The 26,190-nt window shown below is 43.3% G+C and overlaps 1 protein-coding gene and 1 long non-coding RNA gene across 2 annotated transcripts in view; one reads left to right on the top strand and one right to left on the bottom strand.

Moving 5' to 3' along the window:
- Window positions 1-18,742, bottom strand: part of KIF26B (kinesin family member 26B) — a 287,900-nt gene extending 269,158 nt beyond the window's left edge. Inside the window, exons 1-2 of the mRNA XM_071575037.1 lie at window positions 18,582-18,742; window positions 17,942-18,343 (exon numbers count right to left, since the gene is read on the bottom strand). Of these exons, the coding sequence (XP_071431138.1) occupies window positions 17,942-18,343; window positions 18,582-18,644 (465 nt within the window). The 5' untranslated portion in view covers window positions 18,645-18,742. The remainder of the gene's footprint in view (window positions 1-17,941; window positions 18,344-18,581) is intronic.
- LOC139681578 (uncharacterized) lies at window positions 18,037-19,724 on the top strand. Its single transcript, XR_011699538.1, has 4 exons — window positions 18,037-18,283; window positions 18,632-18,768; window positions 18,896-19,073; window positions 19,184-19,724. It is a non-coding gene; the product is annotated as an uncharacterized lncRNA (long non-coding RNA).
- The last annotated feature ends 6,466 nt before the right edge of the window (window positions 19,725-26,190 follow it).

Genomic DNA, 26,190 nt, shown 5'->3' with positions numbered 1-26,190 from the left:
TTCATGTCTTAATCACTCAGCTGGGTGTAGATTTGGCTCTAGGAAACACAAATACTTCCAGACTGAAGAACACAGGTGAAACAAGGTCTGATTAGCTGTGTAACATTTAATGCATTAAGTTCCCTTTTTGCTAGTACCAGGGTTTGGAGAAGGGGTTGAGTTTGCCAGGTTAGCTCCCTAATAAGTTCACCAAAAGGTCAGATAAGTAATTGCTGGCACAAGACAGGACAAGAATGCGAGGACAGGACTACAGAAGCATGAGCAACAGGGGCTCAAGACACTGTACAATCTCTGGCCTTAGAGATGCTCCTCATTTCACTGCATGAGCCCCAGAACAAGCTGATTTAACACTGGAGTGCACCCTGCTTTGAAGTGGAGGCTGGACTAGGTAACTTCCAGAAGTGCCTTTCAATCCTAAAACATCTGCTGTCAAGCTTGGCAGCTCTCCAATCCAGGAGAGCTGCAATGGTTTACTGCACATCTTTCCAATTCCACAGAATTGGATCTGTGAGCTTGGTTTGAACTTTCCATCTGTGCTGATATTTGGCAAAAGAATGATTAAAAGGGGCAATGAGGGTACAAAAACAAATTGTAGGTTTATTAGCCCTGTGTTGGTTTGTAAGCAGATCTACCCTTCCATTCATGCAGCCAATTCAGCAGGCTGAGGTTAGCCCTATAAAGATTTAATTGTGCCATGTCGTGCCAATACAGATGGTTTGTTCACGTTATTAGCTCTGATGTGAGTTGAGAGGTGCTCTTTGACAACACCTGGTACCCAGAACGAGGCCTGCTTTTAGATACAAACATAAACACTGCTCGCTCCCATTTTGTCCCATGTTCAAAACTCTTGCTTACACATCTGGCTTTAGTTATTAATGTGTGAGCAAGCTTGCTAAAGACAATAATGAATTCCCAAGGTCCTAACATCACTTGAAACTGGATTTTCATTATTTTACACTAGCAAGTGAAAGACAATACTAAGGCTAAGGCTTGGCTAAACACCACTATAAAATCAAGCCTAATGCGCAGAAGAAAAAATTGTTATGACTATGTTTCCAGTTGCAGTTCTCAATTCCTTTAAGGCAGGATTAAGAAGCCCTGATTACAGAACAACCAAAGCCATTGCAGTTTACTAGAAGTTGTAAGGAATCCACAGTAACCCTGAAAGATCGAGTCAACAGATTTTTAAATAACTTAGCCAGGAAGTTGCTTTCCTTGAAAATCAGCAGCAAGATTAAAATGAAAGAAAAATGAAGTCTGATCCATTCTGTTTTACCAGATCCTCTAGACCCTGGCTGCCAGGCAACACAGCAAGACACTTCCTTAGGGTTAGAGTTAATTGCTATAATCACAGAGCCAGCAGCAATCCTGTCCAGGTGGGTCATTAGTTAGGGAAAAGAAAATTATCAAAACAGAGCAGAATATGGGGTAGAGAAGTTAAAACAGCATAGAAATTTTTTAAAGAGAAGAAGTGTACAGTGTGTTTGCTGGTTACAGGAAGAGAAACAGCAGTATGTAAAGAAAGGACAGAGCTGTAGCAAATTAACAGCTCCATGTTTTGGGTACTCTAACAAGAGTGCCTAAAGGATCCTTCAACAGACAATGATAAAAGGAAGCACAAAGTCCAACACTGCTTTACCCAACAGAAGGGAGGCCTTGAACAAACACTGGAACAACTATGTATACGTTTCACCCTCGTTTTACACCCTGTGATTTCATTAGAGTCACTACAGCTGACAGAATAAAAACAAAGATAGAATCTGGTGCAGGATATACAGTTCACAATGAACACAATTATTTTCCAGTTAATTGTACATACACTGCAATATGTTTCCCGTGGATTTTCTACCTTAATTCCCATGCTGGTCTCTAGTGCTCTCACAGCATGCCACTGGAGGTCTGACATAAAAACAGTATTATAACAGAGAGTGCAGGTTGCCACAGATGGTTCAAATTAAAGGCAGCATAACAAGCCAGTCTACAAAGAGGCAGCACATCCAGCACTGCCCACGCTGAGAACAGTGTCTCCAAACATGCCTGCCTCAGGAGACACGGCAGCACTGACCCAGTCCCACAACACACAGACACTTGGCTGACACACACGAACCAGAGGTACAGGACTGGACTCTAAAAGCCAAGCAAAGCAATCACAGGATTGCTAACCAACTGTCCAGCAGCAGTGAGGTGAACTTTGGAGAAAGTTATTCCTCTGCATTAGATGCACCCAGCATCAGAAGCACTTTAAAAGACCCTCTGCTGCCTATAGGACTATGCAACATTTTACAGAAGTCCAGCAACAAGCAGTGGACTCTGCTAGGCAGCACAAGAAACATTTGAAGATAAAGAGCTTAGAGGAACTCTGAGGACCTTGGGCAAAATAGCTACAAAAGCAGAGGCTGTTAGAGCAGCAACATATATTCAAACACTCCTCAGTCGTGGATGATGAAAAATTTCAATGTTACCTTAAAAAGGTACTATTAATATAACAGACAGCAGGAAAGCAGTCATTAGGTGAACTATCCATGATAAAAAATGTGTAATTATTTCTTGTTCTTAGCACAGGTTATTTCAGAAAGATGAAGCTTTCTCAGAAAGGGACAATGAGATCCCTCTCTAGAATTGCAGTAAAGTATTAACCTGGTTTCCCATTCATCTGGCAAAACTGCAGACAACACAGTAGCTTGAGGAGTTCTTACTGTCTACTGAATAGTTCTTTGTGTCTACTGCTCTCAAGGGTCTCAACCTGAGGCTCATGAGGGTTACTGACAGGATTTAATACTAATAAAGATGCTTATACTTGGATCAGAAAGGATGTAAACAGAAAAAAAAAATCAGATGCGCTTTTTATTTCTTAACAGGCGTCATTACAAGAGCAGTTAAAGCAATACAATCCTCAAAGCAAAAAAAGAATTAAAATCTCAAAACTAGTATTTCAGCAGTTTAAAACTTGTGAATAATGACAGTATAAAAAATGTCTAGGGCAAGAAAACAGAGGGAACATATCTGAGATATGACACAAGCCAGTACAAATTCTTACTTGTAAATCAAGACAAATTCTCAAAAAAACTTTTCAAAAAGTAGAACAATGCTTTCACATAAACATTTTACTTCTCTACTAACACAAAAACCACTGAACAATATATTCCAATTAATGTTTAACAAATGAAATGACAAAGTCCTCCTTTTCTGTTCTTTCAGATCCAGTTTAATAGCATTTATATGTTGTCAAGCCTTGCATCATCTGTTTGATCTTTGGAAAGTCAGAGGCCGACAGAATACAAAACAAACATTAACAAATACTACATGAATACAGAATGCCTAACAGCATGCCATTCACAACAGCAGACAGCCAAGGACAATTAAATTATTCACAGATATGAACTGTCCAAGGTAGGAATAAAAAAGAAAGAGAATTAATAAACACACTCTTGGAAAAAAATCACAACAACAAAAAAAAATCACACCAAACCTATTAGCAAGCAATATCTATTTTTTTTTCTTGTTATACTAACAGCCAGCTTCTGGTACCAATCAGAGAATCAGATGTCAAGGTCTTTCCAAAAGACTTTTTGTCATAACTGGATAATTAGTTAACATATATTCAACTGCCATATTCCAATCCCTTTAAGGATGACAGCTTTGAAATGCAAACTACATCTCCCTTCTTTCTGTGTGGAGTCAGGAGAGCCAACACTGAGCCAGCATACAAGAGCTGCTGCAGAACAGAACGGTCAACATTAGCAAGAAAGGGAAAAGCCCCATTAGTCAAGAGCACAAGGATGTAAGAACCCTGGACTCTGTTCTGTGCAACCAATTAATTCACCAAGTAGCTCTGTGTCTCTTCTCCTCAGCTGTAAAAATAGAAGCAGCAAATATTTTACTGAGATGAGATCTATGCATTTACTCCACGAATAGGCACCTTGGTGTGAGTATTTGCAGCTGTGTAAAGCTCTGCGACCTCCATGAGCACCTTAGTGTTAGACCACTCAACTACCTATAAGAGCATCTGTCCTCTTCCACCAAGTGATTAAAACAAGGTCTTTTCCTATGAAAACTTCTGTGGGGAAAATACCATTTGACATCACCCACAAACATTAAACATTTTTACTAAAAGCCACCAAGACATACAGAAATAGGCTGAAGGCAAAGGCTAAGATAACGAGAAGCTAGGGGCTCCAATAATGAAGCAAGAACTTAAGAGAGCTGCAGCAGGGTGGAGCAGGCAGCTGCACACAATTAACACCACAGAAGGGTAGTGGGACAGGACATACAGCCTCACCTTAGCCATACCCAAACTCCCAGTCAGATATATTCACACTGACAGGGAAAGCAAACTTCAGCTAAGGTGGTTGTTAGTGTAATCCACTAGCTAAATTTTGTGTGCATGATAAGTCCTTCTGCCCTGGCACACTGTGTAACCTTTCTGCTGCTCTGTCAGAGGTTACCATTTTATATCCTTGCAGGTAAACTCACAACACTTCAGAGTCCAGGTTCAGAGCTCAAGTTTGACATATTGGCTGGAATTAAGATTAGCTGGGAACTTACCAAAATCTTTATGAACTGAGAATATATGCTAACTATGAAAAATTGCCTTTTTTTTTCTAGGTTGGCCAGAAATTCTACCCTAATGTCAAGAGACCTTTCCATCAAAGTTTAAATAACCACAATTTCAGTTTAAATGAGAAGTTATTCTAGAAAAATCACCTCGAAGAAGGAAAAAATAAAAACACAAACATGCTGAAGGAAGACAAAGAGCAAGTCTAATTCTTTCTATGCATCAGAAATGTCCAGGGGTAACAAGGAAAAGATGAGGCTTTACTTCAGTGCAAAATACATCTGCAGACTGTCTCACTGTCTTTTGAAGACAGCAATCTTCAAATTCTTCAAAAAGGAAAATAATCCAAGACTTTTTCCCTTTTCTTTCCCAGCAACCACAACCCCTACTAAAGCAACCACAACAAAATAAAACAACAAAAAAAACCCCATGCATATTACTTACCTTTAATCATACATGTGTCTAGACAATAAAACAGAATACATAGAACACATTTCACTTTAGGTTTCTAGAAGTAAAACACCCATCCTTTACCCTGAAAGCCATTTATCCTGTTACAAACTCCTGTATGTCTAATCAGCGAGAGAACACGGAGTTCTGCTGCCATTGCTGCAGAAAGTGCAGGAAAAGAAATATATACACACACTCACACATAAAGAGAGAAAACTCATGGAAAAGCTGCACTGAAGCAATGAATCCTATCCTCTCATTTCATATGGAGGTGGGTAAATAATGGCATAACAGAGATTTCATTCATGCAGAGGTCTAGGGTATGCTGGGAAGTCTCAATCTGACAATTTGCTGCAGATGCCTGCTTGGAGGAGCCATTTATCAGTGTCACCCATGCGCATTACTACACACAGCTTCCTCAGCAGCAGGATTCCACACCAGCTTTCCACACAGCACACACTGCTCCTTGATATTTCAGGCACAGAAATAGCCCTTATCTAGGCCTTAGCAGTGTGTGCTTATTGAAACAATTTGTATTATCCAGAGCACATGCCTTCGGAGTAGGAAAGCAACGGAATTTATTTGCTTTGCTGTAAAAAAATCCCCAGCAAATTAAGAGAAGTCACAACAGTTTCCCTTCCCCTGCTCCCTCTCCTCTTGATAGTCCTTTTTAGCTCATTGCTTATAAACAGCTAACACAAGTACTCACATCAGTAGTGCTGACTCCTGGAGGATACAGGCATCTTGGATGTTTCATCTCTTGTTATACTTAAGTGGAATATTAAACAGGCAAGACAGTGGCAGAGCAGGCTAAGAAGAACTAAGTAACTAGGACTGACAAAGAAGGATGGCAATTTAAAACACTTTAGTCTGCAAAGCGCTTCATTTAGAGTCATCACTGCCAGTGCATTATGCCGTCATGTATACCCCCAATCTTGAGCTGTCCTCTCACACCTGAAGTCTTTTCTATTCTGCTTCTAAAGTATTTAAAACAAGTACTGCTACTTAATATTGTGCCCTTAGAGTGTCTACTACAATAATACTACAGAATTAGTAAGCTTAACACTATAAGAATTCAAATTAATCTGGAAATCAAACATTTTTGTCCTTCAAAGACAGGACCAGGGAAAGGAAAAGCCAGGCTAAATTCATAACTATGGCTGATGCACTAAAACATATGTCATTTATTTGCTATGCTGGATAAAATTGCTAGTGCAATGGATTGAATCCCTCCTTTACATCAAATATCAAATTGACAGTATGGAACATATGACTGGTAAAAAGCAATACAAATTAATGAGATGTAAGAAAAAACCCTAATTAAATCTTTAGATCACAGGATGTACCACAACCTTAGTCTTTGGAAAAAAAAATAAATTTCAGAATGAAAAATACTGAAGCACATTATACCAAATCCAACTTTGGTTAACTGCTTTCAACTCTTCTGGCTGCCTGGTAGTTTGTGTTTTAAGAGAGAGAAAGACTAAGAGATGAAAAATTACAGGGATGGCTTTTTTAAAGAAAAACAAAACAGACCACAACCTTCATACAAATCATTTCTTCAAAATTTTAAAGTGAGCTCAGGCTTTTACAGGACTCAGGTTTATCACTCATTTCTCCCTGCATCCCAGTGTGCCAATCTTTCCCATGAAAGCACTGTTGCTTTGCTGCCTGGACCAACCAAGGCACACTTCATTGCTAACTTCATAGCTTGTCTTCTTCCTCTCAAAGTCCTGTATTTCTCCTCGTAATGGGCTTTTTCTATTCTCACAGCTGCTTATGTCTTTTAGGACACCAAAATGTATTGCCCAACCTACAGTAAGTGCCTACCATACTCCTTTGAACTTGAAATTTTTAACAAAGATGTTGAAGCCAAACATCCAACATCCATCAGTCAAAGAAAAAAAAACAGGATAAAGGAGAGGTGCGATCAAATATCTCTAACACGTAAAGATGATTGCAATGGCAAAAGTAATTTTGAGAGGATTTTTACTATTATTTAATATCAGAGCTCTTATCAAGACCCTGAAAGAACTAGATCCCAAGTGTTCACTTAAAATGAGAAAGCACTTCAATGAGTTGCATGCCTCATCTCACCAAACAGCCTCCTTGCAAGACCACTGAATCGATGACTTTACAAAAAAAACAATTTTATAAAATCTTGCAAAGCCTTGTTTTCAAGGTGATGCAGAGTGCTCCCAAAAAGCCAGTTTCTTCTCTTACCCACCTCACCTATCTCTAAATCTAATAACTTCTTTCACCCACCATGAAATCTAAACCAAAGTTCACAAAATTTTTGTCAAATCCATTATTCAAAAATGGATTTGACACATGGAGGTTGGGGGAGGGGGGGGGGTGGGGGTGTGGTATGGAAGTCTTATTAGGCACACTAAAAGAGCAGCTCTGGATTTAGGCTTACCACCCATGCTGCAGAACTGCTTACAAAGCCATCATTAATGGCCTTTCAGCTACCCATCATTTCCCCAGGTTCAGTCTGCCCAGACAGCTAGCTGTTCCTTTCTAACAAATACCATTTTAATTGCATCTCCCACTTTGTTAGCCTCTCAACCTTCAGTAAAAGCCATCTATGGTCTAACAGTCCCTTAAATTTGACACTTGCACTGAGCAGCACACTTGTGTGCCTTCCTGCTAGGTTCACAGGTATGCAGGCTGATTGTCAAGAATTTCCATTAGAAGTCTAATGGGTATGAGCTGAAATGACAGCTTTGGGGTTAATGGGGAGAGAAAAGCAAGGAGGGAGTGAAAAGGGAGAGGTAAATAGCAAAGAATATGTATGTGGATTGTAAATGGCCCCTGTCACCAAAGACTTGATTGTGCCTTTCTGGTGCCAGGGCTTCTCCAGTCCCAACACCACCCTCTGAGCAACAAATGCCAGCCACACAGCCTCAGCCACTGTTAACTCTTCCTGTGGGAATGCTGCCAGCAATTTCAGCATATTAACCCTGGGAATACTAATATGATTTAAAGGACTTGTTAAATTTTAATGATACCATTAGAAAAGAGAAAAACACACCAGTCACAACTCCCACTTTGGTGCATTTGGCTGCTGAATAGGATATTAATGTTTTCTTTCCCTGGCCCTATTAAATGAGCAGTGAAACTAATTGAGAAATGAAGAGTAATGACTTCTATTCTTGCTGTTCAGCCCCTGCTGAAGGCCAAGACTGCCTTATTGGCCACTAGGCTTTCTGCTGGAGTCCATCAGGTGGACAGAGTAAATGGGCAATTCTCTCAGCATTTGGCACTTAACAGGTCAGAGGTTCATTTAGCCAAGAGACACAGAAAAATAAAACTGTTCAATTGAAATAGTAGCACGCAATCATTTGGACAATCATTTAGCAGCCGGAAGTCCCCTCTCCTGAATAACTTCAGCATAAAGGAGTCTGAGTTCATCTTTGGAAAAACAGGAGTTTGCCCAGGTGACTCTTAGAGAAGCAAGGAGAGAAACACACAAAGGCCAAGTTCTGCTTTAAAGGACTCCAGAGCAACCACCACCTTCGGCACTGCATGAATCTCTTTCATGTCTTCAAGTACACCTGCAATAAAAGGAATGGGCAATTCCCAACAGAATGACACAAAGGCCCACAGAAATTGAGGGGTTGTATTCCTGACTCCTCATTTATCTTCAGTCAGTTTTGAGGGTGGAAGAGAGGGAATAAAGCACGCACAACTTGGGGTCAAGCAATTGCACTGCTGATGCAGATCTGCTCAGACAGTTCTGAACAAAGTTAAAACCCGAAAAACACCATGAATTTTCACTTGTTCTTCAGAAGAAGAAAATATTTACTGTGATAGATGTCAAAGTCTCCTTTCATATGCTTTTCCCCAAATATTTATGTGAGTAGAATTTTGTTCCAGTGTAAGATCATGAAATAGAGAAGCTGTTGTGAATACTCAGGTGCAAATAAATGATCACATCAAAGTATTTATGATTTAGGGGGCATGGGGAAATATAAGTTAGAGTAGAGGTTTGCTTTTAATAGATCATAGAAAATCCACACGTCAAAACACATTTGTAAGAAACAAAAATATATAAAGCAAGTCCACTTGAAGGTAATTTGGAAGCCAAAACACTTCAACAGACTGTATTCCCAATTTAAGATTTTCCTACAGACACCAGAGCTGGATGGATGCCTTACATCAGTCATATGGCACTGAATAAAGATATCGTGCCTTCAGCATACACAGTTCCTTTGACACATACCACCAGCAAGAAATTTAGTGTTTTCTAGATCCACATTCAATTTGGCTTACAGTCTCTTTTTACTAGAATAAAACAATTTTTCAAAGGCATTTGACCCTCTTTTCCCAAATCACCAAATCCTTTGATTAAGATCATTGACTAACAAAACAGACATCACAGGGCCTGTAAGTTAAGTTCTCCTACTTCTAAGGGCAACAAAGCAAGCAGACTTGGTCCTTCTTTGTTTAAAAGGAAGGCATGACAACTTTAAACACACAATACAAAAATCCCATATCAACAAATGCTTTACTTATGTGAATCTAGAAGTATCCATTTCCTTCTGAGGAAGGTCTTTTTTTTTCATCATGAATTGTAGACAAAGTTCAGTTTAATACACCCTCAGTTTCCTCAGATCTCTTGAGCAATCTTCCTTGGCAATTTAATTTTTTTAACCCAAAGACTACCACCAAATACAGTTTCAGAAAAAAAGTGAGAAGAGGAAACCAGACTGAAAGTTTCTTCAGACTGAAATCCTTTTCTTTTTTCCTTCCAGAAGGCACAAAGTATTTGACATAAGAAATTCAAGATCAGCCGTATACTATGTGACTTAATACAGACTTAACAGAAGGACTTCATGACAATGTGCTAGTTTTGGCTGGTGTAGAGTTAATTTTTTCCCAGTGGCTAGGATGGGGCTATATTTTGGATTTGTGCTGAAAATATGGTTGACAATATAGAGATGTTTTTGTTATTGCTGAGCAGGGCTTGCACAGAGTCAGGGCCTTTTCAGTTTTTCATGCAGCCATGTTGGTGAGGAGGCTGGGAGTGCGTGGGAGGTGCCACCAATGGAATAGGTGACCCAAAGTGCCCAGAGATATATTCCATGCCATATGACATCACGCTCAATATATAAAGTGTGGAGAAGGAGAAAGAGGGAGATGTTTGGAGTGATGGCATTTCTCTTCCCAAGTAACTGTTGCACATGATGGAGCCCTGCTCTGCTGGGGATGGCTGAACACCTGCCTGCCCATGGGAAGCAGGGAATTCATTCCTTGTTTTGGTTTGCTTGTGTGTGCGGCTTTTGCCTTCCCTGTTAAACTGTCTTCATCTCAACCCACGAGTTTTCTGGCTTTTACAATTCTGTCTCCCTGATCCTGCTTTGGGGAGTGAGTGAGGGGCTCTGAGGTGCTTGGTTGCTGGCTGGGGTTAAATCATGACAGACAAACTCAGCTGGGGATGAAAATAATTTTTATGAAGTATACCAATGCTGGAATGGTAAGGAGCTTTAAACAGCCTTGCTACACTGTATTATTTCAAATAAAATAAATTGAATTCTGATACTATAACAATAAATCCAAGCAGCAAATGAGCACACCAATTCCTTAAGACTGATTCTTTTGTATCATATTTTACTTTGTTTTGTAAAGTAATTAAAAGGTAATCCCTAATGGAGGCTACGGTTGGATGCCTTGTGCTGCAGTACCTTTCTCAGAGATCACTGGCTCCTTGCATCTCCTGTTGTAATAATACATCTAGTCACTCCCTGATCAAAAGGATCTGAGTTTAGAAACCAGTGCTATTGAAAGTGTTTGAAGTATCTATCATTTTTATCAGAAGTAAGGCAGGGAGCAACCACCACACAGTCACACAGGAGACCTGCAGAGATGCTAACTTATGACTTCATATGAAGAGGAGAAAGAAAAGGCACATGGGAATGCCACAGGGAGCCAGGATATCTTAGCCCTGCTCTGCCTGAGCAGCCTGTCTGCTGCTTTGAATACATGCAAGTATTTCCTGGTTAGAGGTACATGATACATAGAGCTGTGGCCTAAGTAAAATCCTACTGATTTTGCTGAAGTCCAAATGCCCTCACTAAGGTCAATTTCACATAAATCAATAGATTGACAAGGTTCAGATCCAGACTACTTCTCTCTCTCCCTACCCATTTTTTTACTGTTTTTAAGTAACAAGCATCATATTATATAAAGAAAAGAATTCTCAATATTTTATATTTCTTACAGGATCTTTCAAACAGCCTTCATGCTAAACTGAGAATCATCCAGTCAACTTCCTCCTACTAAGTGTCTGTGTAGGTCTGATTTTACTTGAAGCCTCAAACACACTCCCATCAAAATATTATTAAGTTATACTGTAAAATTATCTAGAGAAAAGAGTGGAGGAAAAAGCAGCACGAGCAAACATATATTCTGGTTGTAAATACTACAAGATTTCAAAACTGTACAAAGAAGTCTGATCTGGACCAAGTCTGATTGTGTATTTCACATTTCAAAACCAGAGGCAAACACAGGCCTTAGTAGCTTCATTATGCTTATAGGTTTTTTTGGTTTGGTTGGGTTTTTTTTAAACCTGGTTTAATGTAGGAAGGTTGCATAGAAAACAATTGAAAATAAAAATAAGCAACAAGTCACTGCATTTTGAGTACCATAAACCTATAAATAAGGATGCAAAGGTATGAGCCTCTAAAACAACCTAGCTTCAACGACCACCCTCTATCAACACAAAGTGTTGAATGAAACATTATCATGTCTTTCAAACATGTAAGCTGAAGCTTCCAGAGCAAAGCAGCATTTCCACGTGGGACAGCAGCAGACTGCTTGCAGTTATTACTTTACTGCTGCTTTCTAGAAAAGCAATACTTTCAATTGTGACTTCCATCAGTGCTACAGTGCAACTAAAATCTGGTCCAACAATGGGACAGACTGTGAAAGACACTTTAGAACTTTCTGCTCCTGGGATACTGCTTTACATGGGTGTTGTTACAAGCTACAGCTTGCTTAATTCAAAGTAAACATACGATCTGCTTTTCTGCAATCAGGGACAGTTCTTGGATTGCAGCTTCAATGAAAAATACTGTGGGCTAAGAATTATTTATTCAGTGGCAGGAGGGGAAGACATATGCTTGTGTTTCTCCATTTTAATAACATCGATGTCTCTCAAGCTACAGCATGACACTTCAAGATCTAAGCTAGCAATTTAACTTAGAACATCTCTCACGCTTTTGACATGCAGACCACATGTCACACAATGCTGCAGTTCCTACTGCATCATTATGTAGCGCATGACAGTCAAGTTTATTGTGGTGGCGGGCTGCAAGTTCAGTGCCTGGAAGCACCCCAATTATATGATGTCAAAGGCTATGAGCTGCTGATGTGGCAAAACTGCAATGTCTTTCAGCCCTACATACACAGCACTGCAATGTTCTAATAATCTGCTGATGCGGGCATGACTCCCATTACATGCCGATGGCCTGCACTGGGAGTGTTTGACATATTTTCAAACACTGTCTGAGGAACTCAAATGGACTACCTCTGCCTTATCCCCTTCCAAAACTACATGCCAAAATTCTATGCTTTTTATACAATATTTCTATGGATGTTGCAACATTTATTTCTGAGGAAATATAAGACTATCTAAAGATACAAGGGGATTTTAGAGATCTGTGCAGCTTTCATGGCATGCATAAAAGTACCTTGAAGACACTTTGTCACATACTAACAGCCTGGCACGGAGAAGCCAGTTATAGACTTAGCAATGACTATTTCTGAACACAATATTTTCAGATGCACAGACAAGCCTTTGTAAAAAAAAAAAAAAAAAAAATTCTCCTCCCCAGAGATTTACTTCAGTTAAAACATCAATACTTCCCTCTCCACCCTCAATAGTTCTGCCTATGGTCTAAAAGTATTTTCTGATGGGAAACACTATAGTTTCAGTTCACTAAATATAACCTGTGATCATAGGCCACTTTCTAATTTCCAGGGCACTTAGTAATGGCAAGCATTTTTCATCCCACAGAGAAAGCTACAGAGCTAACAGTTTTGACAGCTTTCTAAAGAGCAGTCTTTAATATACAGTATCTTCACCCTTACCTCAAAGACATTTGCAAGCTTGAAAAAAAAAGATATAACTATTTCACATGTTGACACTGGAGACTGCAGCAGCAAGACTTCCAGCTGCTTCTAGAAAAGGGTTTACATTAATTCATCAGAGGTGAAGGTGCATCCGTTTGTCTCCTCTGGAGCCCTGCAAGCAGCTGTAATTCCAGTGCAAGTGAAGTAGCTCATGGTTTCCCAACTTGCCAGGAAACATACAATTGTAAGAAGATTCACAGATGAGTTATGCTAAATATTTGGTATTGTGACCTGTGATGCAACACAAAAGAATGGTTGTTGTTGCCTAAACTTTAATGGAGTTAATCCTTCCAAATGCTGACAAATTACTGCCTCAGGCCATTTAAAATCACATTTCTAATGCAATAATCCTATCTGCATTACAATGAGTTGGGATGAAATGATTAGGTGCCTGAGATTTTTTGCGCAGTGAATTAAGCCACCATACAGACTGGCCGTGCTTGTTCACAAATTAAAGGTCTGGATGGAAATGAAATTCCATTATGCTGCCACTTGCTAAGCTTTGAGGAAGGGTTCATTACTGTCCCATCTCTACTGGGAATGTTTCTGAAGTAGCCACAAGCTAACAGGAAGCTATTCTTCATTAGATCAGCTTCTGGGCTTTCTTCATTATTAATAATTATTAGTCAAGTCTTTGACCACTGAACACTCCTGAAAGAGAAGAGGCTAATTCAACAATACAAGAAAAAAATGAGGCAGTGCCAGTAAATTGATGAAAAAATCAAAACTGAACACTGAATACAAGCCCTTTCCTTCCTTCTTCACAGACACACTGTGCTCAGAATTCCCCCAATTCTTAAACTCAGAAGCACAGATTTTTTAGGTAGGGGATAGTCCACAATATAAGCCACCATTAGTACTATCCATCCCTAACGTTTAAAATAGTATCCTTGCTAACCAACACAATCACAACATGCCTAAGCAGCTAATCATAACTACACATTCAAATTACCTTGGTTTAAAGGCTGTATCCAGCATTTTATGGAATCCTGAACCAACAAATTTATAACCATCAGTTGCAGAGTATTCTTATTACCATTCAACTGATTATTTATACACAATATAATTTGATACATATCAACATAGTCACTCTTCAATTGTTAGGTGCCTGCAAGGTTAGTGTTCACTGAAGACAGGTGACACGACAGAGCTGAATTCAAAGCAAATATATTTCACACATATTCTAATAAATAAGGAACATGATGCCATAAACTACTATGCTAAGATTTTTTCTGATGCCCTTCTGAAAACCTAGCCTAAGAAAAACCTTAAAATTAAAAACACCAAAGCTGTGTTAGTAATTTTTGAAACAATCTTTATCATCATGCAAAAGTAACAAAAAACCCACCATCAAATGCTCAAAGATGCCCTAAGTATACAACTATACCAACCACCTGTGCTAGTCATTTCCCATAGGCTTGCTTTGCATGGGGGCTACAATAAGACTTAATTCTCATAAAACAAAACCCCTTGTATGCACATAACTGCTGAAAATCATTAAGTCACATCTGTATCACAAGAGGAGGAAAAAGAAACAATAAGCTTTTAGCACTTTTTGATATTGGCAGGGAATCTAGAATTTTAAACGGTTAAAATAAATTAGCACAACTATAATTATAAATGCTTCACCTCTGTGCCTCACAAAAAAAATTCCAAGTTTTCATCCTGTTGACATATTAGGAGAGAATGTTTCTATTTAAAACTGGAAGATTAACACCTCAGCACTAACAATGAGCTAGTCAGAAGCAGTTTGCTGTAGGTTAAGTGGGGCTTTTTCTGAATAAAATGAAAAGCTTCAGTACATAACTTCATGCGTAAAGCCTGGTCTGTGTATGAAACAATTAAGTACACCATTACACTTTACAGATATACACAAACTTTTACATGATTGCACACTGTACAAAACATCTATGTAGGTTCAGATTTGGATAGTTGCTGTGAATTCCAGTATCTGCTAAAACATCAAACACATAAACCCTCATATTCTGCTTGTTCTGCAACACACAATACCCTAGATAATATGTATTTCTCAATACAGCATAAACATGAAACAGATGCCACAGAATGTATTTATAATGATAATGATATTTCTAGTCTGTCTTCAACAGCAACAATGCAAAATATGGAAGTCAGATATGGGAGATTAGATGATAGCAGATACATTTTAAATGTGGTAGCATTTAATTGTTCTAATAAAGGCATGTTGTCAATTAGCTGCGTCCTATGGGCACCACAGTCTTGAGTTGTAAGATGTTTTAAAAATTCTGAGGGAATACTCAGAGTCAGGAACGTGATCTGCTCCTTATTGCACTTAACTAAGTGGCAGCGTCCATCCTACATCCAAAAAAATTACTTCTACAGCAGCAATTAAGAGCAAACCTCACAGGACCCTAAAAAATGCCAGGTACATTAACCCAGTGTGGTAGGCTCACCTCGACCCAAACCATGGCAAGTTTTCCCCAGACACAGACTTCCACATTCTTGAGAGACCCTCTATATCTTGCCCTGAGAGGACAACCCCAGTGTTACTATGGCACACAGCTGCAAATCCACCCCACAGGCCCTGGCTGAACTGGCAGAGCTACCCAAAGACACAGCAGAAACAAACTTGCACTAGCCATGATGTTTGTATCCCACATCACCTAAAGCGAAGCATCACTCTGCTGGGCAGCACCTGCTGAAGGCAAAAATCACAAGGCCAGAAAGTTCTCAAGTCATAAGTAAGCCAGAAAGGATGAGAGAAAGGAATGCTTCTGCAAACAGTCACAGCCAGTAGCACCTATCCACAGAAAGGAACTGTGTGCCAAAGGCTGGAGTAACTCAACAGAATTGAGCCTACTACTGAACATACCATATAGGGCAGAGAGTCACCATTGCCCTCCAAGACCACCCTACTTGTGCCTCCTTCCTTGCCCCTAAATGCACAGATTGGATAGCAATGGTTTTGTAAGTGGCATTCCTGTAGAACTGGAAGGTTTGGAAAGGAGGTGCAAGAAGAAAAAACATGGGGGGAGGGGAGCAAAAATAGGAAAGTAAGGCTTACTACCTTACTACTGATATGAATGAAGACTGGCTTGTACAACACCATCACCTAAACAAAGTGAACAACAGAACAAATAACAATAGTAATACAATAATAACATCTCAGGAAGGCTAGGATGGGCCACACGGACGACTGCTGCCGTAAAATCCTGTGCAAATCTTTATGTGACTGCAAAATATCTCAATTTCTATTTCACACTATGTCTTCAAATTAGTTTTATCCTCTTCTCCACCCATAGTCTCTGTTATTCTGATGGCTTCTGTATGTGCATAAGTAATTTCCCATCCATATTCACAGCTAGTAATCATTGCCAAATCACACAGCCTGAAATTTGTGAAGATTTTGGTGTAGGGACAATTTACAGTAAATCAACCACATATTAATGGTTAAATTTACTATTAATTTTGTTGGTTCCAGCTTTCCCTTCCATGAATAATGCAGTTAAGTCAGCTCTTGAGTCAAGGTAACAACGAGCCGTTGAATCTTTTGTTCATGAGAGCACCAACTCCTCGAAGAGCACATAAATAAATAATGGAAGTACAACACAACAGCAGTCGGCTCTTTTCCACAATACCTCTTTATTGTAACCACTAATGAAAACTCTTTGAAGTGGAAGAGTAAATATTATCATTTGATAGTACCTGAACCCAACAGGGCAAACAAAATTGCATTGTACTACATTCCAGGTGCAGTAGACCCATTCACAATACAACACTCGCAGGGTTGCTATGGAGGAACCCAGTGCTTACTATTTTGGTAGCATGAGGTCAGCCAAGGGCTGCTGGTCACTCGTTAAGGGCTGTTAGCCTTAATCTTCCTATGCACAACAAACAGAGAAAACAAAAAGCAACGCTAAACAAAACAAACCCAAGGAATTTTGGAGTATGCCTTTGGAAGTACCAAATTCCCCAACAGAGACAGAAAGCAGACTTCCAACTCTGTTCAGAGTCAGTCAGCTCTTAAAACCTGGGGACAAATATCAGAAATTATTACATCCTCTTTAGACACCAGATTATTAAACCAAATGTTCAGGGGCCAGCAGCTTCAAGTATTTTCAAGTCTTCTTATTAAGAATTTGAAAAAATAAAATAAAATCCAGCTTGCCTCTGTAACAGAGAAGCATCAGCAAGTTATCCTTTGGTTAATGACACCCAGGAGAGCTCAGTTTAATGCCATGGTCTGCCAAACCTTCCCTGGCTGACCTCTGGGCTCACATAGCATTTCAGTGCCTCATCTGAACCCGGAGCTACAGGAGAGTCTCTCCCTCAATGGAAGAGGAAACCACTGGCGTCAGACCATCCATATATACACGTTACCACTAAGCTGGCTGCTAAGTCCCAGGGTATTTTGTAAATCCATCCTGTAGGGAACAGAGACAGCAAAGGGGGAAGAGGCCAGTGACTCCCATATAGCATTCCCACCCTTACCTATCCCACTAGAAGAAAACCAAGCACACAGAAAATTACACAGAATCACTATCAATGCAATGAAAGAGGGGAAGAAAGAGTTGGAGGGACTGTCACAGATGCCCTCGAAGCCTGGGAGCCATCCAAAGACAGAGGCACCCTACTCCACACGAAGCTGGAGGAAAGGATGGGAAAAGGGAACGAGAACAAGACAGGGAGAACACAAATAAACCCCCAAACCCTCAGCTATGACACCGACAGACGAGTGTCCAGGAAACCGACAACCCCAACGGCTACTGCCGACCGCTCCAGGCACAGGGATCCCCTGCTCCCCCCCAGTCCCAGGCTCACCTTGTTGCTGACGGGCCCGGGGATGAGGAGCTTCAGCGCCTGCCTCTTCAGCTCCGCCAGGCGGGCGTTGCAGTGCTCGCACCAGACGCCGCGGTCCGAGCCCGGCGAGGAGCCGCCGCCGCTGCCAGAGCCCGGCGAGCCGGTGCCGAAGCCCGGCGAGCCTCCTAGCGAGCCGGGGGAACTGGTGCCGATGCCGGGCGAAGCGGGTCCCGGCGAGCCCGTGAAGGAGCCCGGAGAGGATGTGCCGGAGCCGGGGGACGGGGTGCCGGAGGAGCCCAGCGCAGAGCCGGCTCCCTCCGGGGCCGGGCGACCGCCCGCCCGGGACTCCTCGTACGCCTTCCGGTACCAGCTCTCGGGGGAGAAGGGGGCGGCGGGCTTGGTGGGGGAGCAGGGGTCGGTCACCTGGAGCAGGAGAAGGAGCAGCGGGTCAGGCAGGGAGGCTCGGCGGCGCTGGCAAGTTTCGCTCGGACGCTCCGCGCCCGCGGCGGCCCCCGCGCCTCGCCCTGAGCCTCTGCCGCCCCGCACTGCGGAACTTGCGCGGGGACGGGGGACGATCGCCGGCAGCCGCCGGGCAAGAGGCGTGGAAGCCCCGGCACGGCGACGGCCACCGCTCCGAGCCTCCCCTCCACCGACAACTTACCCCGTATTTTCTGCTCCGCGCCGTGACCGCAATCCTCTCCTTATTTCCAGCCACTGAATTCATGGTGGCTTCGCAGGGCGGCGGGAGGATTTCCTACAGGTTTCCCAGTCCGCATCCGAAGGGAATAACCGCTCCCGGGAAGTCCCCCACGAAACGGGGAGGCTTGCTCCCTCCGCCTCCTCGGACGGTATCGCTCAGCCCCAAAACACCCGTCAGCCCTCAAGAAAACGCTTGGGACTGGGGTTTTCTCCCGGTCGGTTTTTCTTCATTGTCTTCCCTTCCCTCTCGTTCCCTTACAACCCTTTTTTTCACAGAAACTGCAACATCCAGAGCAGGAACGATCCCCTGGCAAGCAGCAAAGCTCTCATCCGCAAGTGAGGCGAAGCATCCAAGGTAGCACTGGGAAGGCGAAAGAAGCAGTAGGAGCTGCGCTCTCCCAAACAGAGGCGCTTTCTGCCTGCACTACAGCGGCAACTTGTTCCCTTCACTAAGGTTTGTAACTGAGTTAAAAGAAATCCTCCAAAAATATCGGGATCTAGGCTCTGGGAGGAGCCTCCGAGTCCCTTGCAGCCAATATCCTCCTGCCCATTTGTGCCTGACAGTTTTGCAAGGGAGGGAAGGGAAGACCCGGGCTGCGGAGCCCCGTGCGCTCCCCGGTCAGCGGCGGAGCTGCAGGCCCGGCGGCTATGATCTGACTGCTAGAGCCTCACCGCTGCTCGGCGCGATGCCCTGGCTGACGGGAGGGTCCATTTTATTTTGCAGTATTTCTTGATTGACGTCTGTGATTTTCCCCCGTTCTTGCAAAGGCGGGCGGGTGCGGGAGGGAGAACCTTGTTGCTTCTACTTCAGTTATTGGGTAGTTGCCGCTATTCAGGCTTTAATGAACATGATTTCACAAGTGTTCCCAATCCTCCCTAAATAACTGGGAAAGAAAAGCAAGCTGTATTTATGACAGTCACTTGCATCTCTTTTCCGTGTTGCAATTTTAAATGTTATTAATTTAACTTGCAGTCAAGGGCATAATAAATTGATCTCTTACCAATGAAATTCTACAGACTTGTGTCCCTATTAATCTTTCCCTTCTAATTATGATTTCAGTTTGATGGTCATGTGTATCTAGTTACATATCCTCTTTTATTTCAAATCCTGTAGATAGTAAAGTCATCTCTAATAAATCTTCCTCCTCAAAACATGTTGCTAATTCTCTCAGAAATTGAGGCAATAAAGAGCTAAATGCCAGATCCCCTGATAGGGTCGTAACATGGATAGATTGATGCAGATGAGAGGACTGAACACACAGGGGACTTGCATCCACCTTTTCAACCTCCTATTGTTACCTCCATATAAATGCATCCTTCTAGGATCCCTGGTGTACCTGGGCCTTAACAGCCATGAGGAAACAAAACCAGCATCACTGAGCAAGGAATCTCCCAGTCCTTGTCTGTCTTCACAGACACTCTGCCAATACTAAAGATGTGTAAGATGCTCTGCTGTATTTTAACTTCACTGTGTTATCACCTTTATAGTGGAACAGACATTCCTGATCTGGTTAGGAAAGCTTTAATCTACAGCTGACTCAAGTGATGCTATCCAAGATAGCCAGGCTGCATCGGTAGCATTTACATAGGTGACCCAAAAAGCTGCACAAACGGGCAAACAAAAGGAGGTACATCCCAGCTGCTGTTGCATGTGAATGGATTTCACATAAATTCGCATGCGGAGATCCCGTGGTTTGTTCTGTAGGCAGACGTGATAGGGATGACAAGGTAAGGCAGAGAAATGCCGCGCGAGCCCACAGCAGTGCAGAGCTGTGCAGCCTCCGCTGCCCCCACGGCGCTCACTGGGAGCCGCTTACACCACCGTGTGGAACTGCTCCTTCTCTGCGCTCAACGGTTCTGGTGGCGAGTTGGCAGATTTCCTTTGTTTTTCGGTAGACCTCCAATTCCCAAGCTGCCAGCTATTACTGCCTAACCTCGTCTGCTGCCCGGGAATGTCGCCTGGGGCGCAGCGCCGTGCCCGCGGGTTCTCCTGCGGGGAGGGGCGGGCTGACCCTCTCCAAACTGTGCGCTGGGTCCGGGCAGGACCGGGAGGCCGAGCCTTGACGGACAGCACCTCGGCCACCCCTCTCCCCACACACCGGGGGCCGCAGCAGCGGGCAGACCCCACCGGCTTCAGAGGGGCCGGTGCGGCAGCGTCCGACCGCGAGCCGGCGGGGCAAAGGCTCAGAGTGGCTCTGCGGTTCCCCGCAGCCGGGTTGGGAGAGTGCGGAGACAGGGCACCGTCCCGCTGGAGGCGAGATGGACCGAGCGCCTGCGCTCCTTCCCGGCTCCGGCAGCAGGACGCGGCTCGGCCGATGCCCGCACAGCAGGGCGGGAGCGCTGCTCGGGCCGGGCGGGGCGCGGCGCGGCCCCGCGGCGTTGGCGGGCGGCGGGCGCTCTCTGCCGGCGACGGGCGGCGATGCCCACGGGCGGGGAAGGGGCGGCCTCCGCTCCGCCGGCACGGGGGACCGTGCAGGGACACTGCGCTACCCCTCCCGCGGGTCATCGCCAGCCGCGCTGTGCCGGGACACAGCGCTGCCCCTCCCGCATAGCGTCGCCCGCCTTGCCGGGGCACAGCGCTGTCCCATCCACGGGGCATCGTCCGCCTTGCCGGGACACAGCGCTGCCCCTCCGACGGGACATCTCCCGCTGCGCCGGGACACAGCGCCGCACCTCTCGCAGGGAATCGCCTGCCGTGCTGTGACACAGCTCTGCCCCTCGCGAAGTGCATCGACAGCCGTGCCGGGGCACAGCGCAGTCCCTCCCCCGGGGCATCGCCTCCCCATGCGGAGCACGGCGCAGCTCCCCCAGCGGGGCATCGCCCGCCGTGCGGGGCACAGCGCTTTCCGTCTTGTAGGCCATCGCCCGCCGTGCGGAGCACAGCGCTCCCACTCCCGCAGGCTATCGCCTGCGTGCTGGGGCTCCCCCGGGCACGACTGCAAAGGGCTGTCAGAGCGTGTCTTTTCTCAGGCGGATCTCCACCTAAGGCTTGTAGGATAGGCGGTCCTGCCTGCCGCCCGGCTTGGCGAGAGCTCCAGCAGCGTCCCCAGCGAGACGGATTAACACCCCGACCCTCGAGAGGCAGCGGCAGCCTGGGTGACTGCCAGCAGCATGGCTGAAGGGGTACTGGAGCAGATGGAGTAGCCCAGCAGGGAAGAAACGGCTCCTACCCGCCTGGCAGGATCTTGAGGAGGATGGTTTCCTCAGCCCTTAGTTGATGGCTATGTTTTGTTTGAGGTAGTCAAGACTGGTGAGGAAGAACACCTCCAGTCACTAAAATTAGGACTTCAGGAAGTGATGAAATTGTCGTTTGGGCCTGAAGAGCCTCAGGAGCAAATCTACATTTCCTTATGTTTCAGGTTTGAGGGAACTGTTAAGGTACATTGGAAAACAACCTCAAAAAACTTGCAGTTTTGAAGCTTTATTGGGAAATAGCTCTGTTGCTGTTGGATCGGCTCTGCCTCCTGACTGGTGTCAGTATTTACTGACATTTTGGGTCACTCAAGAAAGCTTTTATTGATTTGTGAACATTTTTGGAAGCTGAGAGACATTCTAAATTTTCCAGTTTCCGGTATTTTGCTGCTAAAATATTTCCAATTCTTGTTATTTTGTGCTGGACAAAGTATGGGACACTAGCATCACTTCATCAAGAAGCTCTGCTAAGAACTCTTTCTCTGGATTAACACTTTTCTCTCAGAGAAGTGTTGAGGTATCGCTTACTCCCTCTCTTTAGGCCCCCTTATGTGGAAGCTGGTCTGGTTTCCTCTAAAAAAGCCCTCACGCTTCATGTGTCACTAATGAAAGATGATTAGTTAGCAGAATCACCCACATGCCAATGGCAGGCAGCTCCACAGACACCTCTCAATTTAAAGTTCACACATTCCTTCTGTTATTGTAACTGGTAGTCATGGGAGTCTGCCTTCACCTTAGTCTTGACAAATAATTTATACTAGCAGTTCAGATATAGACTGACTGTTCTTCATAATTTGAGCCAGAGCTGAAAAACTGGGGCTGTTCAGACATTTATAAGTGAGCAAGATCCAAAGCCTTGGATGCAGGCTTAAGTATCAGACGTTTGAGCAAAAGCCGGTCTCAAAGCATTACAACTGGACTTTGATCTTGATCTAAATATGACACATCTGTGGAGTGTTATGACCTGTCTTTTAGCAAGTATGCAAACTTCCCATTTCTCCATGCCACCACAGTGCATTTGACATGGTGTACTATCTCTCTGCTGCCTTCAGTGGATTTCTTTTGAGTATTCCTCAGTATGGATGCAATTAAATCTGACCTAGAAGTTCAGCTTCATCACTCAAATCTGAGATGCTGGCACAAGCTCAGTTCTATCCATACACAGCAGTTTTTGAGAGCTGGAAATGTTGGCTGCATCAAAAAAATCCTTTGAGATATTCACATTTATAATAAATTTCAGGATAAAAAAGGTGACAGCAACTGTAACTTGAAGAGTCATCACTGCCTGCACAGAAGCTTTGTTTCCAGGTTTGGTGCTAATAAGTCTCAGTATCAGGTCTTACTTACAATTTTAAAAAGCTTCCTTGGGGAGATTTGAAATGCATGACAGCTCCAATACTTGCTTAGAGCTGCATAGTAATGAGCTGGAGTCCGCTGGGGGACAGTGAGGAAATTGAAGGCATTTGTAGTAATACTGACAAAGAATTAATTGTAAAGATAGAAACAGCTAATTATTAAGAGCTACAAATAAAATCACCAGAACTTTTCCAGTTTGATCCATTTCTTCTCTAGAACCACTCCCGTTGTTGTTCTTTCCTCCTTGCCCAAAGTACAGGAGTTTTTCAGTAAAAAGCTCTAGCACATCAAGCACATTAAGTCCCTTATCCTTTTGTATAACCCACACATGAGTGGAAACAGACACAGCCACCACCTGAGTATTCTGTAGGGTTTACGAATACATGCAATACAGGAGGCAATCAGCTGTATGGACTGCATTTCTACTTCCGGTGTTGTAGGTGATTCTCAGTGTTCTTTCCCCAGTATCTGGGATATAATATGCTTCTGGACTGTGTTTTTCTACTTGTTCTTGAAAATTGTTAAGCATGATGTCATGGAGAATTAAGGCTGGGCATTTCCTCTGTATGAGCTGGCTGCTGAGGTGTTTGTTGTAGCACAATTTCCAAATCAGTCCCAAGATTTACCTTGTGTGTCAGCATAAAAGTAGACTGACACTGGAAGACATGTACTTCTCAGTCACTGCTACAATCCCTGGTTCTGGATGGCATATTATGGACAGGAAACTCTCTAGATGGTACTCACTACAGCTTCTAATTCTTGCTGTTACCAGTAGGCCTGATCCAGTTCAGTTTCAGTATACTTTTTCCACCTCAAAACAACAGCAGTTTTACTGTCTGCCTGAGAGGGGTATGTCTCCCTGTTTGCATAGTTTAGTCCTTTTGCCATAGGGCCATTATGCAGGTGTTTAGCCTGAATGCTTCTTGATTCACTGAGAACCTCCTTGAAAATCTCCAGAATCCAAAAGGAAGCCATTTGTGTTCAAATTTGGACAAAGAGTCTCATTATGTTGTAAACCAGTTGCCTTTAAAACTCACCCTTGCCCAATACCAGGAGCAATCTATTTTCCACAAAGGGACGTGTGTCTATTTGGATCCATTTCTAATGGAATTTTTTTCTGTATCTCAAATGTAAAATATTTCATAGATTTTTTAGAAACTGTTGTGGTAGTTTCTGCCACACAGCACTGCTTACTTCCATAAATCTTTATGTTCTCAGTAAAAATCAATGTCTACTTATTAATATAATATTGATATGTTTTTCACAAGTAATAAAGGATACGGTGTCGTGCACATACATATACTCACAGAGCAGACTTGCATGGAGAAGTTTGCTGTCATTTTATCAGAAGGATGCATTGCAATGAAAAGTCTGCAGCCAATTTTGGTTAAATTCATAAATTCAAATACTGAATTTCGACAGAATCCCATCTTCTGTTTCTCAGGCACCATAAGCACTCATTGCAACTCCAGAAATAAAGACAAGCCTGAAAAATTGAACAAAGGGGAGTACCTGTGAATTTCAAAGCACCAAGCCCTAGAAGTGCAGATATTACATAGAACAGCAATAGAGCAAGAAATTATTGGAGTAATAATAGCCAGTCACAGGCTCTAATGGGGAAAGATACGAGCTGCTTCTTGTCTAGAAACCTTGCTTGCCTCTGTGGCCCTCTCAAACTCCCAGGACCTGGCTTTGGAACACTGCTAGCACTTTTCCCTGAGCACAAAGACATGGCTGGAGATATTAGAGGGCAAAGGATTTCTTTTAAATGTTCTTGAAAGAACCTCCTAACTACCTCAGGGGCCAAGGAAAAACATGTCTTTCAAAAGAATTATTCTCAGTAATCGTCTTTGGGTAGAAAAGGGGGGGAAATGGTATTAGTGTTATTAGCAAATAACAGCATTAACAGGAGGAATATAGGCCAGCACGTGCCAAAGTTAGAAAACAGGCAAAGTGGCTGCTGGAGGGTAGCAAGCACAAATCCAGTGTGTGTGCCTTCTTCACCCTAGGAGCCAGAGAGCAGCACAGATGGCGTGGAAGGAGGTAAGCAGAGACAACACAGCAAAGTGAACAGCCAGCCCGGAGAAACATACAGTGAAGCATTTCTAACATCACATTTTTATGCTGCATCTTTTCTTGTTGCAGAAGTAGTTCATAGCAGTGCAGATTGACAACAGAGCTGAAATCATGGGCACAAGCTTATCATAGTCGTGAATGAGTAAATGCCTTGAACGAAACATGATATAGAAGGCAGCAGGCATTTCTCTTCTGCCTCTCAGCTCATCAGAGGTGAACTAACTCAACTCAATGCTCAAGCAACAGAGAATTACATTCATGATAAGCTATGTCAGAGGTGTGTTCCTGAGATTTTTGTAACAGTAGGCACTCCAGGTCTGTGAGCATATGCTTCTTCCAAAACCCTTTTTCAACTACTTTTCAAACATTTCATGCATTTCTTTTATCACCAAGTTAGGGTTAGAAGTGAACTTTAGAGCATGCAAATTTCAAAAAAATTTTAATATTCAATTTTTCTCTTTGCTGTACATCATCCCATGCTGATCGTATTCTTTATGAAGCAACTGCAGAGAGCTGATGACTGGCTTATCTGCCTGCCAATTTCCTCAAACCCCTTTGTTACCTGTCTCTAGTTTCATATTGCCTTGAAAGACACAGTTTGGTCCTTGCATCCCTCTCTTCATCAGATCGCTGGCAGCTGGGGAGGCAGAGCCATGGCTAGACCTTGTGTCTCCTGTGAATGCAGGTCAGTGGCTAAGAAAGGTCCAGAGATGCTCTCTTTGCTTACTGCAGTGGGTTTTTCTCTACCATATTCATTCTCTCCTGCTCTGACTGCATGAATAACCAAGTGGGGAAAGCCAGGAGGATTCATAACTAGACGCAAATGACTTCAGTTTCTGTGTCTGTGCATCAAGCAATGTTCAGACCTGGCAGCACAGCTCTGGAGAGCAGGGGATGAGTAAGGCATCCCTGTTCCTTAGAGGGACACTGTGAAACCGGTGCTCTAG

This window comes from Pithys albifrons, chromosome 2 (genome assembly GCF_047495875.1).
Source record: "Pithys albifrons albifrons isolate INPA30051 chromosome 2, PitAlb_v1, whole genome shotgun sequence".
In the NCBI taxonomy this organism is placed as follows: domain Eukaryota; kingdom Metazoa; phylum Chordata; class Aves; order Passeriformes; family Thamnophilidae; genus Pithys; species Pithys albifrons.
Note: the sequence above shows the minus strand (reverse complement) of the source record. Positions and strands in the feature narration are given on the sequence as shown.